Raw genomic sequence first — 17,441 nt, forward strand, 5'->3', positions numbered from 1 at the left:
ATGAAGTAGGCCAAGACCTGCATAGTTCTCATTTGCACCCGACGTTCATTTCCCATTCCCTCCCCCCCGAAGGGCACTTGTCTGAAAACTGTGCCTCTTCGCAACTCTACCAACAAAACCCTTGTACACAAATTAATTCCCAATCCGATTTAGAGACCAATATGTCAAGATACAAACATCTCTGTCCCCGGCATTCAGATGACCATTCCTTTGTATGGTGACAAACATACCCCACAGAGCAAACCTTGCTACTATTATAGAAGAAGTGTATGCCATAAACAAAGGGTGGCTTATCCGTGCGTTGCATGCCAAGCGTTGTATTCAGGCTCGCTCCTTATATAAAAATAAAGTGGCAGGGATACATCGGCGCCAGCACTGTCTGGGTTAAGTAAATCTTAACATCAGGTCGTGGGAGCAATGCTCAAAGGCCCACAGGCAAAAAGAAATGTAAAAAAAAAAAAAATTGAAATTGAAGAACAAAAACTTGGAAAAATACAGATGTTAAGTTTAATTCTCCCCGGAGCTTTGTCCTCTGCCCCCTCCTAGCACTCGGAAATTGGAAAATTCATCTCAGCGGAGAGGACAAGGACACACGCAACGACTGTCCCGAACATTTCTGACCAACTGCGATCAACAGCGCTCCCTTTGTTTCCCCCTGTCGTCCCGGTCCCTGGAATGGGCCTGCATTTTAACTCAGCTGAAAAAAAGGGCTTACTGAAGCTGGAATGCTACAAAAAAGGCAGTTTAGCCTGTGATCTGGAAAATCCCTACCCATCCCCCGTCAAATGCGAGGTGAACACAACCAGAATATCCATGAGCATTCCCAAAAGCTCCCCTCTCTAGTCCCAACAGTATACAAAACCTATTCCCTTCCCCTGACCTCAGCCTCTCCAATGTGTCCCCCTGACCAGGGCAGGAAACATGCCTCGATTCCCAAGATTGATCCACAACAGAAACCAGAGACAAGTTTGCAAAACAGTCGTCCAAGCGTTTTTTTCCTGCGTGACGGACATGTAGCCCCGGCTGCTGGGAGGGAACAGGTGGCACTGGTTAGCTGCAAAAATTAAGGACGGGAACGATGAGATTCAATTACTATGGGAAGAAAATGTAAAGCAAAACAAACTCTCAGGCCGCATTCACACACTGCTTGCAGTTCTGGCTGCACCTAACTGATGCTTTGGTTGCAGTTTTTGGTGCGGTGTCTTCACTCATTTATATCTGATTTTACCTGTAAAATAAAAAACTGCATGCCGTTTTATACAAACGGAGTTTTACATGTTGCTTTGTTTTTTTATATTGCAGATTTTGTGGTGTTTTTTTTTTTTGAGACAAGCCTGGTAGTGGCCATAGAAGGAATAGAAGATATACAGGAACGTCTTTTTTTTTCTTCCTATCAGTATGTCTTTTTGGCCAGATTCAAACCCAGGACTCCAGCGCTGCAAGACTGCAGTGCTAACCACTGAGCCACCGTGTTGCCCCGTACAGGAACTTCTTATACTTCTACCTTATGCTCAAAACACCCCTGGCTTTGGCTCATAAAAAAAAAAAAAAAAAATGCAGCCCTCGCCCTCTATAAGGTCTATATGCCCTAAACAATTAAGGCTTGGTTCACATCTGCGTTCGGTAATCAGTTTGGGCAGTCTGCATGGGGACCCAATGAACGGACTATCTAACGCATTGACAAACGGTGAGCTTATGAAAGCACACGGACCCCATTGACTGTAATGGAGTCCGTGTGCTTTCTGCGCAGTGTCTGCATGGAAAATCCGGACAGAAAAGTACTTTGTGATCTACTTTCCTGTCCGTATGACTCGTGCGGAAAGCACATGAACCCCATTATAGTCTATGGGGTCCGCGTGCTTTCACTGCTCACCGCTTGCAAATGCGTTCGGTAGTCCGTTCGGGGGGGTCCCCATGCGGACTATCCAAACAGATTACCGAATGCAGATGTGAACCAGGCCTAAGGTTTATTTTGGTCACATATATGACTGCATTAGTCCTAAAACATTCTAGAGTCTTCACCTACAGAAGTACAAGTGGCTGCGTCTGACTATTCCCAAGAAGCAAGTCCTGAGGCACTTCTTTGAGCGATGTGCCCCTGTAGCCTTCATTTTTGGAGAGCTGAACATAGGCACTATAACCTTTATAACTTATACTTAGTTCTTGAAAGAGAGGAGAAAACAGGCACAGACCCTACTCACATGACCGTGCTAAAAATGGCTGTAAAAGATGGATTAAAACATCCATTTTTCACAGCCACTTTGCATCATTGGGGATGATCACTTATGGAACCCTGAAAAAGGTCATGTTCCCTTTTTTTTCTGATCTGTCAAAAAGACTTACAGATTTTGAAAATGGTCTTAATAAGGTCTTATTCCATATGAATCCATGGCAAAACACCCAAAAACCTCTGTATATCTGTACACAAGATCAGAAGCCAACATCTACAAGACTCAATAGGTCTCTCCTTTTGTTCCAAAGCATGATTGTAACTAGAGGTATTTCTGATCAAGGCAAGAGATTATATACCGTGTGTGTGTGTGTATATATATATATATATATATATATATATATATATATATATATATATATATATATATATCTCCTTACACAGACTCAGGCCGCAGTTCATCTGCAAGTTACTTCGCATGAACAGAATATTTTTTATTTCCATTTTAAAAATCAAAGGAAAAAGCCAGGGCCAGACACAAGCACATCAAGGGGTCAGCCCCATTAATGTACGAGGGCTGCTTGTCCTTCTGAAAGGTCACTGACTAATAGCTTCCTGATTATAGTACACTGCCGGCTGAGGATGCACCGATGTAAATCATGTCTCTAATGCTCCAGCCCCGCTACCAGGAAGAGATGTGCTAGTCACTTCACCACCAGTAGTGCGTGTGTACACATACTGTGCGTATATGTATAGATGCCAACAAACCTGGACATCTCTCACCTTCTGAATACCAGTGTCTCCTACAATCCCATGGACTACAATATGGCTGTGAATATTACTATATGGGCACTACCATGGCACGGATTATCACAAGTTTCCTGGATGGCATTAAATTGGTATACTCACCTACGACATTTATGCCTTATCCATAGGATATTCCACTACTGTCTATTAGATGCAGGGTCAGCCACATCCAGGTGAGAAGTGAATAGAGAGTTGGTGACAATGTGTAAGACTCTCTTCATTCACTTCTATGGAAGTCAAGGAAATGTTAAGCACACTTTGACCCCATGGACAAAGAGGAACCCAGCATGGGAAAATCCAGTTGAGCCGCCCAGACCGAGACACACTCCATTATAGTGATCTAAGAGTCCCTGCCTCACCACTGTATACTATATAGGACAGTGGAACCCTGGTGATTGAGTGACTGCTGGAATCACAGCTCACTATGGTGGAGGAAGACCAGGACTCCAGACCGAGTTTAGGCCTGGAGATCTGGATGATGTATGGACAGGATTTTCCAGTCCGGATTCCTCCTTACACATGGAGTCAGGCTCCACTAAGGTAACAAGTTCATTTATATAGCAGACAACGCTCTTCATTCTTCAGTAGCCACCTAACCACTGGGACAGAGGACTGGAGTAAGGTGCGGGAATACCCCTTAAAATTCTTTGCAATGAAAAAGCTCAGTTGCACAGTAAAGTGGTAATAAGTGTGCGGGAAGGGTAGAAATCTGTATTGGGAATCAGAAATATGGCCACCATAGATAATGGGTATAACAGCACCATGGGCAATGTGACCACTTGTAGGGTACACTGTTATATAATAGAGGTATTCTTCCCCAGCTTTTAAATCAGTGGTATACATTGCTACAGTATAGGCACATGTATACATTGTACAGGATACATACCTGTGCCTATACGGTAGCAAAGTATACCTTGGTTTTCTAACACATATTGTAGAGATATTCTTCCCTATGAGTATTGGCCATAGGGGGTGTACACACTACTGTCGGTGTCCGACAGCTAGCGTCCGCTGCTAATGTCCGTGAAAAATCTTGCGCGGACACTAGCTGTGTCCGTGACATTTTGCATTAATTTAAATGTACATCGGGTGCGTTCTTTTACTGTCCATGCCTGTCCGTTCCCAAAGATGTCTGACTTTTCAAGCGGACAGCAAAACCCGATATGTAGGTTTTTGCTGTCCGCTTGAAAAGTCGGACATCTTTGGGAACGGACAGTTAAGGACAGACACAGACAGTAAAAGAACGCACCCGATGTCCATTGAAATCAATACAAAATGTCACGGATACAGCTAGTGTCCGATGCCAATGTCCGCACAAGATTTTGCACGGATATTAGCAGAGGACACTAGCTGTGGGACACCGACGGTAGTGTGAACGCTCCCATACAAAGTCATACAGAAGTCCAAAGAGTGTCTATGGGGCTGTTGTATGGAACTGTAAGAAATCAGACCCCGCTATATACCATGAGGCCGAGTAATGCACATTTGTGTCAATCAGGGTTATAAGGAAAGCTGGATAAAACCTGCAACGGCACCAATCACTTCTCAGACACTTGTACAGTGAGACACTTCCATGTCTAGGTATTCCTTTAAGTAAGGGTCGCTCCATGCCCATACATCCACATGAATACAGCACCAATTGTCTTGCCTATGTAACATCACATTCCACCATGTGTAGTGTTTAAGGGAGAACGGCCTCCTTTAAAACACATTCCTCTCCGAATGGGCCCACTCCATAATGCCGCCTTGTTTTCTCAAACACAATTCTCTTTATTTTCCCAAAATTCCAGAAGGAGTAGGCGGCGGATTATGTAATTTCATCATCTGTGCCGCTCCAGATCTATGGGAAAAGTCTGGATTCAGGATCCTGATTTTATAGAGTCGAAAGTATGTGAAAAATGTAATTCATGGGTTAAAATTCTCAGTGTCAACAATAAATACTTTACTGGTGAGGGCACACACTGGCATACAAAGCAAAGTGGTTTATACCCAGCTCATGCAGCGCACGTTTCTACTGAACAGAGTGTTTACTAAGTTAGATCTACAAAATGCGACGTCTTACTGCTCTATTCACACCTAACGTCCTGCTGGAGACATGATGGTTGGTCTGTACTTAAAGGGATTGGGAGGGGTGCAACACATGTAGCAAGCAACTGATCTGTGCATTGTCCAGATGTCCTGTGGACAAGTTATCAGTAAAGGAGTGAATAAATATTTGGGGCCAGAACCCCTTTAGGCTGAGGCCCCACATTGTACAAATGCTTTTTGGGTTTTTTGCAGACTTTGCTGTGTTTTTTTGAGTCATAGTCAAGAATGGCTACAAAAGGAATGGGAAATATCAAGTCAGTCCTTAGATTTTTAACCTTCTGATCAATCCACTCCTAACGTTCAATCCTCCTCCTAACGCGGGGCCTCAGCCTAAGGCAAAAAAAAAGTGCTGTGGAACAAATCGGAGGCAATGCATTGTGGTTTTTCTCGCAGTGCTGTTTACTATACCTATAGGGAAACTTCCAGTGTTTACATAGGTATGATTGACTTGCTACGATTTCCAAAACTGCAACACTTTTGGAAATTGCAGAGTTTCCGCTGTGCGTGTGGATGGGATTTTTTTTTTCCATGTGTTTGTGTTAATCTGTCTGGTGATCTATCCGTTTAGCTATTAATGTTACCTAGTATTGTTCATATGTCACGCAGCCGTCCAAAGCCTTACATGTATGGCCAAGTACCAGAAGAACATTGCAGACTTGTTAAATGCAGCGACACAGCCCTGGCCTAGATTTTGCAGGCCGAGGCCCATCCGATGTGGGGTCTGATGCTTAAGTTCCTTATAGAGCAGTCTTCTGTGGCTATGTGCAAACTCGGCCGTGTTCATGTAGCCTAATACTAGCAAAATACACCATTTGCAAGGCGTGCTGGCACACACACCCTTAGCCCACTGCTGTGACTTTCTGAACCTCCAAAGAAGATTCCTTCCCAAGTCTAACATCTCGCACGTCCTGAAGCCCCAGTCCTCTGTGATCACTCACTTACCTTTCCATTGAAGTCTACGGCGGATATTGAATAGTAAGCAATCCCTTCCTATTCATACCAAGAAAAGTAAACACGTAACCTGAGAGTCCCTTAGACTGACAAAACGAGGAATAAAGTCCAAAACTGCTGTGACAACAACCTGAAACAACATTGGCTTTATTTCCTTTAAAGACTAACGCGCAGGTATGTCATCGCGGAATTGGCAATGTGGGCGAGGTATTTCCAGGCACGGTGTCTGCCAAGTAGATGAACCTAGACTAAATAAGTGTATATTGTGCCTACATCCCCTGACTAAAAAGGATCAGAGTCACACAGGTGACCTGCATATAGAGATAGAGGACGGCCGGAGGTGACACTTCCTAGAAGTACAAGAGGTTCCCAAGTCCATGATACTAAATGTGAACCGTATACACGTCACGCATAAAATATGAAACATACATGCTCGAGTGAAAAAAAGAAAGACTAAGACTTAAAAACTCAAACTACTTAATGGGGCACCAGACCAGTGCCAATGCTACAGAGGTCACAGATATTAGTGGTGTGATGTGCCATAGAACCACGAGCTAACAATGATGTGCCATACATCCAGGAGACTGCTGCAGCCAACCATGATGTGCCATACATCCACGAGACTGCTGCATTTAACTATGATGTGCCATACATCCAGGAGATTGCTGCAGCTAACAATGATGTGCCATACATCCAGGAGACTGCTGCATCTAACAATGATGTGCCATACATCCACGAGACTGCTGCAGCTAACAATGATGTGCCATACATCCATGAGACTGCTGCATCTAACAATGATGTGTCATACATCCACGAGACTGCTGCAGCCAACAATGATGTGCCATACATCCACGAGACTGCTGCAGCCAACCATCGGCATCAGCAGTGATACGAGCCTATATGGCTCGTCACCCCCAAGGCCTGTGATATGAATCCACATGTTACATCATCCCTCCATGTGGGGAGCTGCAGGACATTTTAAAGGGTTGTCCCATTACATACACTTCCCCTATATCCACAGGTTAGATGATAAGAGGCACATTGTTAGGGGTCCAACCACTGGGTACACCAGCGATCAGTAAAGGTCCCCTGCACACTCTGTGAATAAAGCACCAGTGTGATTACGTCACTACCACGCCATTCACTTCTATGAGACTACTAGAGTTTGAAGTCCCGGGGCAGTGAATGGAGCACTGGTCACATAAGTGCACTTGTGCTTCATTCATAGGGAAGGCGCAGGCAGAAAACTGGCTTACAAGGCAAGATAAATCTCCCCCATTGGGTCCGCTTATAACAGCTGTCAAAACAGATTTGCAACAGAATGATGGCCATTGAAAAGGGTCAATGGCTTGGGTAAAAAAAAAACGAACCGAATGACAGCCATGATAAAAAGATGCAAATGTGACGCACCATAGTCGCTAAAACTGAACCAATCTGTCAATTTTTATGGCTAAGAAACGGACCTATTTGTGTGAACACAGCCCAACACAACTCTATTCAATGGCGTCTATGGACAAGTCGGTGCATACTCATTTCTCTCCACATCTGTGTTGCACTAACACTATTGCTAAGGTTTCCAAAGATTCCCAGAAAAAAAAAAACCCTAACCCTACAAAATATGTGCACAGCAGCTGAGCGCGGCGCCACCTGCAACTGACAGCTCTGTCCATAAGCTCCCAGCAATAAGGCAATGCCTGACGTTCAGAGCCCCGCACAACTTCACAGGACACAACAGCGAAGTTCAAAGCAACAAGAAAACGATGATTTATTTTTGCGGTAATAGAAGTCCAATTAACCAATATAAACAAGATGTGAGACATATGAAGTAAGAGCCTGCGAGCCAGAAGACGAGAAGGAAATCTGCTTCTAATCCGCACAATCTGCTATTAACTACGTGTTCCCTCGTGCGGAGCTACTAAGCGGCGTGCGTCTACCTAAGAGGACTCATCCGGTACAATTATTACTCTTTATGTTCAATCCAAAGCCGCAACGATATTCTCAATATCCCAGATTAACAAATCATAAAATGTAAAGTTATTAAACATCTGTCTGGGGATACGAGCGGAGCCAAAGCCGTCTATAGGGGAGACGTTTACCAGAGTCTGTCAAGATTTTTAATGGTGCAACCTACTAGGCGGATTTGATGCATACATTTCTGGTACTGTCCCATTTAACTGAATGGGGGTTGCCAACGGCCATGGACAGGCTGCAGAAATAACCGTAAGGGCTTAAAGGCCAGGGGCACGCGTTACGTACTCACTGCATAGTAGGGTGGTGGTATGGACTTAAAGAAATCCTATCCACATACTGCAGAAACAAACCTGTGGTGCAACGTGTCCTGCACTGCGCATTTCTAACATGTTGCACAGCAATTATCACTTTGTGTTCGAACAGAGTTTCCGAGGCCATATGCACAGGGATTGTGGCGGACAGTCTTCATCTGGTTTTGGCCATGGGCAAGTACGTATGGGGCTTTAGGCAACTGGATTTTTCAGCAACTAATCCGCAGCATGTGAATACACCCTTGATGTCCAAATGGCACAACCTACTGCAGTCCTTGAACATGTTGATTAAAGGTGAAAGTGTCCATTCACCTTTAATAGCTATCCTCCCACGTATCATACATACATGCACGCTCAGATTAGTTGAAAAGAGAGAAAGAAAGCCCCTACTGAAGTTCAGCATGTCTGATCCATCCTTCCCCTGTCACCTTCCAACTATCGGGGAGACATAAGAGGTCCCGATACACATTAAGCAGCGCCTATGCTCAACCTATTGTTCCATTCTCCAATGGTCAGACCAGCCGTGGTCAGTTACCCCCTACCCATAGCCACGCAAACACGTGTACACCTCAGAGCGACGCATGTAGGACACCCGAAAAGCCGGCATATGTACAAGGTCTAGCAGGTGCTACTGACAATACCAGACACACCTCACAAGCAAATATTACCTTAGCTAATACTAGAATTCAGGATCAGATTGCTATATGGTGGAGCCGACATGTGGCTGCATCCATAATGTAGAAAGCCCTGCAGACCAGTCACGGAGCCGCTTACACGACAACAGCAATATAATCATTTCTAAGGGTAAATTCACACACAGCAGATATATTGCAGAGCTGACCCATTCTATTCATCTCAATGAGCAATTACAAGGCCTTCTACCTGCCTCACTTAAATAAATGGAACGGATTTTAAATCAAATTTTGAGCAATAAATCTGCCCTGTGAGAATAATCTTTTATAAAGACACTACAAAAAACTTCTCTGACCATAACAAGATATTTTGACTTTTTTTCATTGCTCCTTGCAGAGCATTGCTCTCCTCTATCCTTGCAGGAAGGAGCGGACGGCTCTGGGTTCTCGAGTGGAGCCGTACTTCTGTTCCTGTGCAGGGTGGGTGGCCGGGCGCCGCTGTGCAGGCAGAGACTGAAGGGGCGACAACGCTGATTCAGCACTGCAGTCACTGCATTCTCAGGAACAGCGAGGGTCCTGGAGGTCAGACCTCCACCGATCAGACAGTGAAGGCATATCCTAGAGAAGTGACATCAAATGAGTAAATGAACCCTTTAAACCTTCAGCGGCTGAGAAACTACAACTCCCAGCATGCATACTTGGTCTGCTGGATTTGGAACTCCAACTCAAGTGAATGGAGCATGCTGGGAGTTGTAGTGTCACCACAGCCAGCGTACTGAAGGCCTCTGAATGCTGCATTTAATCACAATAATCTAAGGTAGCCTTATAAAGAAGTTATCAGTTGGGAGTATAAGGAAATCCAGGTGGCCAAGGTGCCCCCAACCCACATAGAGGCGTTTGTGCGGGGCACAAGGGCTGACGTGCACCACACTAGGCCAGAAATCTACCAAGCTGAGGCACATTTTTGCAAACTTTCTAGGTGAACCATCCTTCAGAAACGTGGTTCATAGTGCTAATGAAGAACCTCCACAAAAATGGAGGCATCCTGTCTACACACACGGGACAAAAACATCTTTCCAGCCAGACTGGATAAAATGTCAATGCTTTTTACAGAACTTATTTAGTTTTGCCACTTCCCATCGTATTAGTTCAAGGACTTTTCATTACAAGGAGTTCAGTAAAAGTTCAGCGGGCGCACGGGAGGATCCAGCAGGAAAAGCACGGCAGATAGACAAAATAGCGTGACTTAAGATGGCCATATCTGTACGCTAAGAGCGGACAGAGCGCTTTGAAGGGGTCTCTGTATTCCTGCACTTCATCTACGAAATTGTTCTTTCCACTTCAACAATGGCAGAAAATAGACTGAACTGTACAATTGTTCCCAAAAATATCCCAGACGGACATATTAGTGAGCTCATCCCCAGAAATATCCCATAGAGCGCGGTGTCCGGGTCTGAACTAGTAACACACCTCGTACTAAAGGTTCATTCACCTTTAATGGCAGGCGGGGTGAGCAGGGGACGGGCGGCCTGGCAGATGGTGCGCTCACTCACACACGGCCTGAGGTGCTATTTTCTGCACCAGCTTTTCAATGGCTTCTATGTGAGGGAAAAATTAAAAGGTCTAATTGCACAAAGGTACAGTCCTATTAAAAAGTTTGGGCACCCCTATTAATCTTAATCATTTTTAGTTCTAAATATTTTGGTGTTTGCAACAGCCATTTCAGTTTGATATATCTAATAACTGATGGACACAGTAATATTTCAGGATTGAAATGAGGTTTATTGTACTAACAGAAAATGTGCAATATGCATTAAACCAAAATTTGACCGGTGCAAAAATATGGGCACCTCAACAGAAAAGTGACATTAATATTTAGTACATCCTCCTTTTGCAAAGATAACAGCCTCTAGTCGCTTCCTGTAGCTTTTAATCAGTTCCTGGATCCTGGATGAAGGTATTTTGGACCATTTCTTTCTACAAAACAATTCAAGTTAAGTTAAATTTGATGGTCGCGAACATGGACAGCCCGCTCTCAAATGATCTGAAAACAAAGATTGTTCAACATAGTTGTTCAGGGGAAGGATACAAAACGTTGTCTCAGAGATTTAACCTGTCAGTTTCCACTGTGAGGAACATAGTAAGGAAATGGAAGACCACAGGGACAGTTCTTGTTAAGCCCAGAAGTGGCAGGCCAAGAAAAATATCAGAAAGGCAGAGAAGAAGAATGGTGAGAACAGTCAAGGACAATCCACAGACCACCTCCAAAGAGCTGCAGCATCATCTTGCTGCAGATGGTGTCACTGTGCATCGGTCAACTATACAGCGCACTTTGCACAAATAGAAGCTGTATGGGAGAGTGATGAGAAAGAAGCCGTTTCTACACGTACGCCACAAATAGAGTTGCCTGAGGTATGAAAAAGCACATTTGGACAAGGCAGCTTCATTTTGGAAACAAAAATTGAGTTGTTTGGTTATAAAAAAAGGCGTTACGTATGGCGTCCAAAAAGAAACAGCATTCCAAGAAAAACACATGCTACCCACTGTAAAATTTGGTGGAGGTTCCATCATGCTTTGGGGCTGTGTGGCCAATGCTGGCACCGGGAATCTTGTTAAAGTTGAGGGTCGCATGGATTCCACTCAGTATCAGCAGATTCTTGAGAATAATGTTCAAGAATCAGTGACGAAGTTGAAGTTACGCCGGGGATGGATATTTCAGCAAGACAATGATCCAAAACACCGCTCCAAATCCTCAGGCATTCATGCAGAGGAACAATTACAATGTTCTGGAATGGCCATCCCAGTCCCCAGACCTGAATATCATTGAACATCTGTGGGATGATTTGAAGCGGGCTGTCCATGCTCGGCGACCATCTAACTTAACTGAACTTGAATTGTTTGTCCAAAATACCTTTATCCAGGATCCAGGAACTGATTAAAAGCTACAGGAAGCGACTAGAGGCTGTTATCTTTGCAAAAGGAGGATCTACTAAATATTAATGTCACTTTTCTGTTGAGGTGCCCATACTTTTGCACCGGTCAAATTTTGGTTTAATGCATATTGCACATTTTCTGTTAGTACAATAAACCTCATTTCAATCCTGAAATATTACTGTGTCCATCAGTTATTAGATATATCAAACTGAAATGGCTGTTGCAAATACCAAAATATTTAGAACTAAAAATGATTAAAGATTAATAGGGGTGCCCAAACTTTTTCATAGGACTGTATAATCAGCGCCCCGGACCTCATTCATTATGGACGGGTTCACACAGCCCTGCTGGAATGTTTCACGCCCACTTTTTGAATGCACCGAAATAAGATCTTATTGGGGGAAAAGAAGACCCTGTTCACACTGGTGGATTTTCAGTGCCAATTATGCATCAAAAATTCTAAGAAAATACAGTACAAACGTATGTGAATTGTTGAAATTTGTAGCATTCCTGTATTCTCCAGTCATTGCCATGCCTAAAACTAGTCAGGAGGTACAGGTAAGGCGGCGTTCACTCTGCCGCTGCTGTCCACTCCGGGGTGTCCGCTGTAAACGCCATTGAAACCGGACAGCAGGCGGTTTGCGAGCGGTCGGCTTTAAAACCCATTCATTTGAATGCGTTTTCAAAGGTGACCGCCCGTGCGCATTTTCAGCCTCTCCGCCTGGTGTCTGTTTTTTTTCCCGTAGACACAAAGTTCTCCATGTAGGATTTTTGTGTCCACGGAAAAAAAACGGACATGAGGCTGAAAACGCGCACCGGCGGTCACCTTTGAAAACCCATTCAACCACGGACACCCTGGGGCGGACAGCAGTGGCAGTGTGAACGCCACTTAAATGCTGGCTATATAGGAGAATTTTAGTAGCTTCTTTTTGGGGCACACAAAAGCATGATGTGCACACAGGCCAAAGCCAGGTATCTCAGGATTTTTTGGATTGTTGCCTGGTGCTTGCTGATAATACTTGGAAAGCCTTCTAAGGGTGCATTCACACGATGTAACGTGCAGCGTGATCTGGCATGTATACGGCGTGTCAGAGTTTGTGCGCCGTAAAAGCTCCCATTGATTTCAATACGCGGCGTATACGATCCTAACTCCCATTGAAATCAATGGGAGCTTTTACGGCGCGCAAACTCTGACACGCCGTATACATGCCAGATCACGCTGCACGTTACATCGTGTGAATGCACCCTAAGGCCTCATATACACATCCGTGTGCAGTATACGGATAACACACAAATTGGTATCTGTGGTTTTCACCGACCCATACACTGAAATGAATAGACCTAGCCTCAGATACGGACAGATATCCCACCCTGGCCAGCCAGACCTACTGCATAGTTTGTGGCACGCCCCGATGGTTTTATGGCAGAAGTACCCGCTATGGTCAATCAGTGGCCTAGGGAAAGGACATGGAAGTGGTCACGTACAGCGGGGCCTTCTTCCAGAAAAGCCCTGGGACACCAGAGACAGGCAAGCATTGTTTATATATTTTTTTTTTTGTCACCTTCCCCAGCCTCTTGCCACAATACTGAAATATCATGGACAACCCCTTTAAGCTATACTCATACACATTATAAACATTACGCTGCTGAAGCAGTCTACACATCTGCACGTGTTGCATATGGATTTTGCTGTGACACGGATTTCAGTCACTGCCTTGTAATGAATGAAAAACGCATTGAAAAGCTGCTGTCCCTTTACAACACACGTCTACTATCTGACGCAGATTTTTTTTGGCACTTCAATTGTATTGGTTTTCTAGATCAGTCACTTTGTACTGTATTTTGCTGCAGAAAGTCTGTGCAGTGTGAACACGTCCTTGAGGCTATATGTACATCACAGTAATACATCTCCTTGTTGGCCATATAATTACTGTCAACATTTCTCTTCCAAATTGAAAGAAAACAGAAAAAAAAAAAAGAATTCTGCACACACTTGACACCTACTGACAACTTACAGCAAGAATGTACAGTGTGGCCACAGCTTATGATGGCGAAAGGTACAATAAGCCTATGTTCACATACAGAGAATACACTGAGCATGGACCCAATGGATAACCGTATAAGACACCGTACTGGATATTGATAATACTGGATATGTGTAGGTCATGTTCTATACCAAATGTTTAGCGACTGGACTAATAGTTATACACCGCTATAATGACTAGGTATAAAAGCGCCAAAACAAGGTGGGGCATAGCAGGCAGAAACGGTGACAGGAAGGAAGCTGGGGTAACGTCAGGCAAAGTCCCGGCTGTATGATTCCAGGGGAAAGATGGAAGCACCAGACAGGGGTTATGTACAGGGCGGGGTTATGAACAGGGTGGCAGAAGATTTTCAGTCTGCTATTGGGGTGCAACAGGCAGAGCAGAAGATGGCAAAGTCAGATGTCAGGAGCCAAAGACAAGGAGAAAGCAACAGAGCGCAGTGCTAGAGGGAAACGAATGGCATCAGATGTGGTGGAAAAAGCAAAAATCGTTGCAACAAGACTGACATGACGTAAAGCAGACACAAATATGATGTGGGGTGCAAAGAGACAGACAAGTAGGCAGAAGTAAGGAGCCAAGAGAAGCCAAGCTATCAGTGATAGACCAAGGGGCACCAGGGCAGGGAGAGAGTACAGCACTGTTATTATGGTGTCCACAACAGAGGTTGTGTATTACACGGCCCCAGGATATGGAAAGAGCTGCTCACAACTTCAGAAGCAATTATCAAGTGTGGAAGGAAACTAGAGAGAATGTGACACCGGAGGCAAGTGCCAGTGACATAGAGGAGTGGTAACATGTATGAGGGTAAGGGTGGACCCAAGCAGCTGGGTGCCAGCTGCACAATCCTATGGGCACTGGCTACTGGGCAAAAACGACTCCTGTACACAGGTACATTGCAGAAACAAACCTGACCACCCATAACCAATGTGTGCAAAATTCTCCTGCACAACCAGTACATGTTAAGGTAATACCTAGGCCACCAAGATTTGCCCATTGCTGTTGCAAGAAAATTCACACAGATCACTACTAGTATATGACAAGATGGCACAGTGCCAAAGAACAGTTAAAGTGTTGCTGCCACATTTAGCTTGTACCACCCTATGGCTACCACCATGCCTCAGGACATGCTATTCACATGATACTATTGTAGTCAGTATGGCACAATATACCCTAACACTAAGAGACATGGCAAAGCACAATACTGTATAACCACCCTGGGCATAGAGGTGCTTGGCACCACATAGCACAAAATACCACAACAGCTTGGACAAGGATGTTGTGAGGATGGCACAACACTGGACATGAATGAGATAGGTGTGGCACAATGTATATCCCACTATCGTAGACATGGCACAATATACCCTCCATCCTGCCCAGGGTGGGTATAGAACCATATACCCCACCACCCTGAACATGGACAGAGTGGGCACAGAACCATATACCCCAACATCATGGACATGGCAAAAGATACCCCACCACCCTATACCCTGGACATGGTGGGCACTGCACCCTATACCCCGCCACCCTGGACATGGTGGGCACAGCACCCTATACCTCGCCACCATGGACATGGTGGGCACTGCACCCTGGACATGGTGGGCACTGCACCCTGGACATGGTGGGCACTGCACCCTATACCCCGCCACCCTGGACATGGTGGGCACTGCACCCTATACCCCGCCACCCTGGACATGGTGGGCACTGCACCCTGGACATGGTGGGCACTGCACCCTATACCCCACCACCCTGGACATGGTGGGCACAGCACCCTATACCCCACCACCCTGGACATGGTGGGCACTGCACCCTATACCCTGACACCCTGGACATGGTGGGCACAGCACCGTTACCCCGCCACCCTGGTCATGGTGGGCACTGCACCCTATACCCCACCACCCTGGACATGGTGGGCACAGCACCCTATACCCCACCACCCTGGACATGGTGGGCACAGCACCCTATACCCCACCACCCTGGACATGGTGGGCACTGCACCCTATACCCCGGACATGGTGGGCACAGCACCCTATAACCCCCCACCCTGGACATAGCATGCTGCACTCCATACCCCACCACCCTGGACATGGCATGCTGCACTCACCCAGGTGCAGGGTCAGGTTGATGGAGTGCGGGTACTGGATCCCGGCCAGCATGGTCTGGCTCTGCCACCAGGTGATGTCGGCCTGGTTGTTGTAGTCGGTGAGGTACTCGGGGCCGTGCAGCAGGCTGGGCTGGCTGCTGTCGCACAGGTGGCAGGACTTGGTGACCCCGGTGACTCCGGTCTGCACGCAGTACTCCTCGGGCGGGGAGCCGCAGGTGTTGGTCGCCACTACCGTCACATTAAACGCCGCGTTCACAAATTCGGGCATGCACCGCTGCGGCCGGCCGCCCTCCGTACACTCGTCCATGGCGGCCCGGGCTGCCTCCAGCAGGAGCAACAGGGCGAGGAACACGGGAGGCCGCATCCTCCGGGGCTCGGTACCGGGGATCTACGCTGAAGACTAGGGCTGCTTGCCGGGAAGGGTCACAGTCAGCCGGGGGAGGAGGTGAGAGGCAGCGCTCATAGGTGGCAGCACAGCCGGGATCTCTGCAACTTCCCAGGAAAGTTTCTGCTGCGCTCCGGAGTGTGCGGCTGAGATTGGGCAGGACAGGAGCTCACCTCCCGGGCAGGCTGACGAGAGTGTCGGCTGGTTGGGTTAGATCCCGGGGAGGTGTAGGGCTCCGGCTCCCGGGACTTGGCTCTGGGTGGGGGATAGAGTGTGCAGCGCTCTCCTCTATGGGACAGGATAGAGGGGCCGGACGAGGACACGGGGTGGGGGCTCTGGGATCGCGGTGCAGCCTGGGAATGAATGTCAATGACTTACAACGGGATCCCGGGAGCGGCGGCTGCACTTCGGCACTTTCCGGCAAACTCCGAGCCGCGGGACACGAACTTCAGGGGGGTCGTCAGATTAGTGGCCCGTCACTAGGGGGCACCCAGAGAGGCAGAGCGCCCCCTACTCCACCAGTGGTACAAGGATTGTATTAGAATTGGGGCTAATTGTTCCAGTTTTATTTAAAATAAAAATCTAATAAATATAATTAGTGAGTTATTTATCATCTGACACTCTCTGGCCATATTTTCAGCATGTGCCTCGCCTTTGAGACTAGATTGACTGTGATGTCTATTTATGGTACAGGCGCACCGCCATGTTGTGCATACACTCACCCTCCACTTTATTAGGTACACCTGTCCAACTGCTCGTTAACACTTAATTTCTAATCAGCCAATCACATGGCGGCAACTCAGTGCATTTAGGCATGTAGACATGGTCAAGACAATCTCCTGCAGTTCAAACCGAGCATCAGTATGGGGAAGAAAGGTGATTTGAGTGCCTTTGAACGTGGCATGGTTGTTGGTGCCAGAAGGGCTGGTCTGAGTATTTCAGAAACTGCTGATCTACTGGGATTTTCACGCACAACCATCTCTAGGGTTTACAGAGAATGGTCCGAAAAAGAAAAAACATCCAGTGAGCGGCAGTTCTGTGGGCGG

The 17,441-nt window shown here is 46.2% G+C and overlaps 1 protein-coding gene across 1 annotated transcript in view; it reads right to left on the reverse strand.

Moving 5' to 3' along the window:
- The window catches only part of LAMC1 (laminin subunit gamma 1), an 81,937-nt gene extending 65,191 nt beyond the window's left edge, over positions 1-16,746 (reverse strand). The window contains exon 1 of the mRNA XM_075286265.1: positions 16,011-16,746. Coding sequence (XP_075142366.1) covers positions 16,011-16,374 — 364 coding nt within the window. The 5' untranslated portion in view covers positions 16,375-16,746. The remainder of the gene's footprint in view (positions 1-16,010) is intronic.
- Positions 16,747-17,441: the final 695 nt, after the last annotated feature.

Source organism: Leptodactylus fuscus, chromosome 9, assembly GCF_031893055.1.
Source record: "Leptodactylus fuscus isolate aLepFus1 chromosome 9, aLepFus1.hap2, whole genome shotgun sequence".
NCBI classification, from domain to species: domain Eukaryota; kingdom Metazoa; phylum Chordata; class Amphibia; order Anura; family Leptodactylidae; genus Leptodactylus; species Leptodactylus fuscus.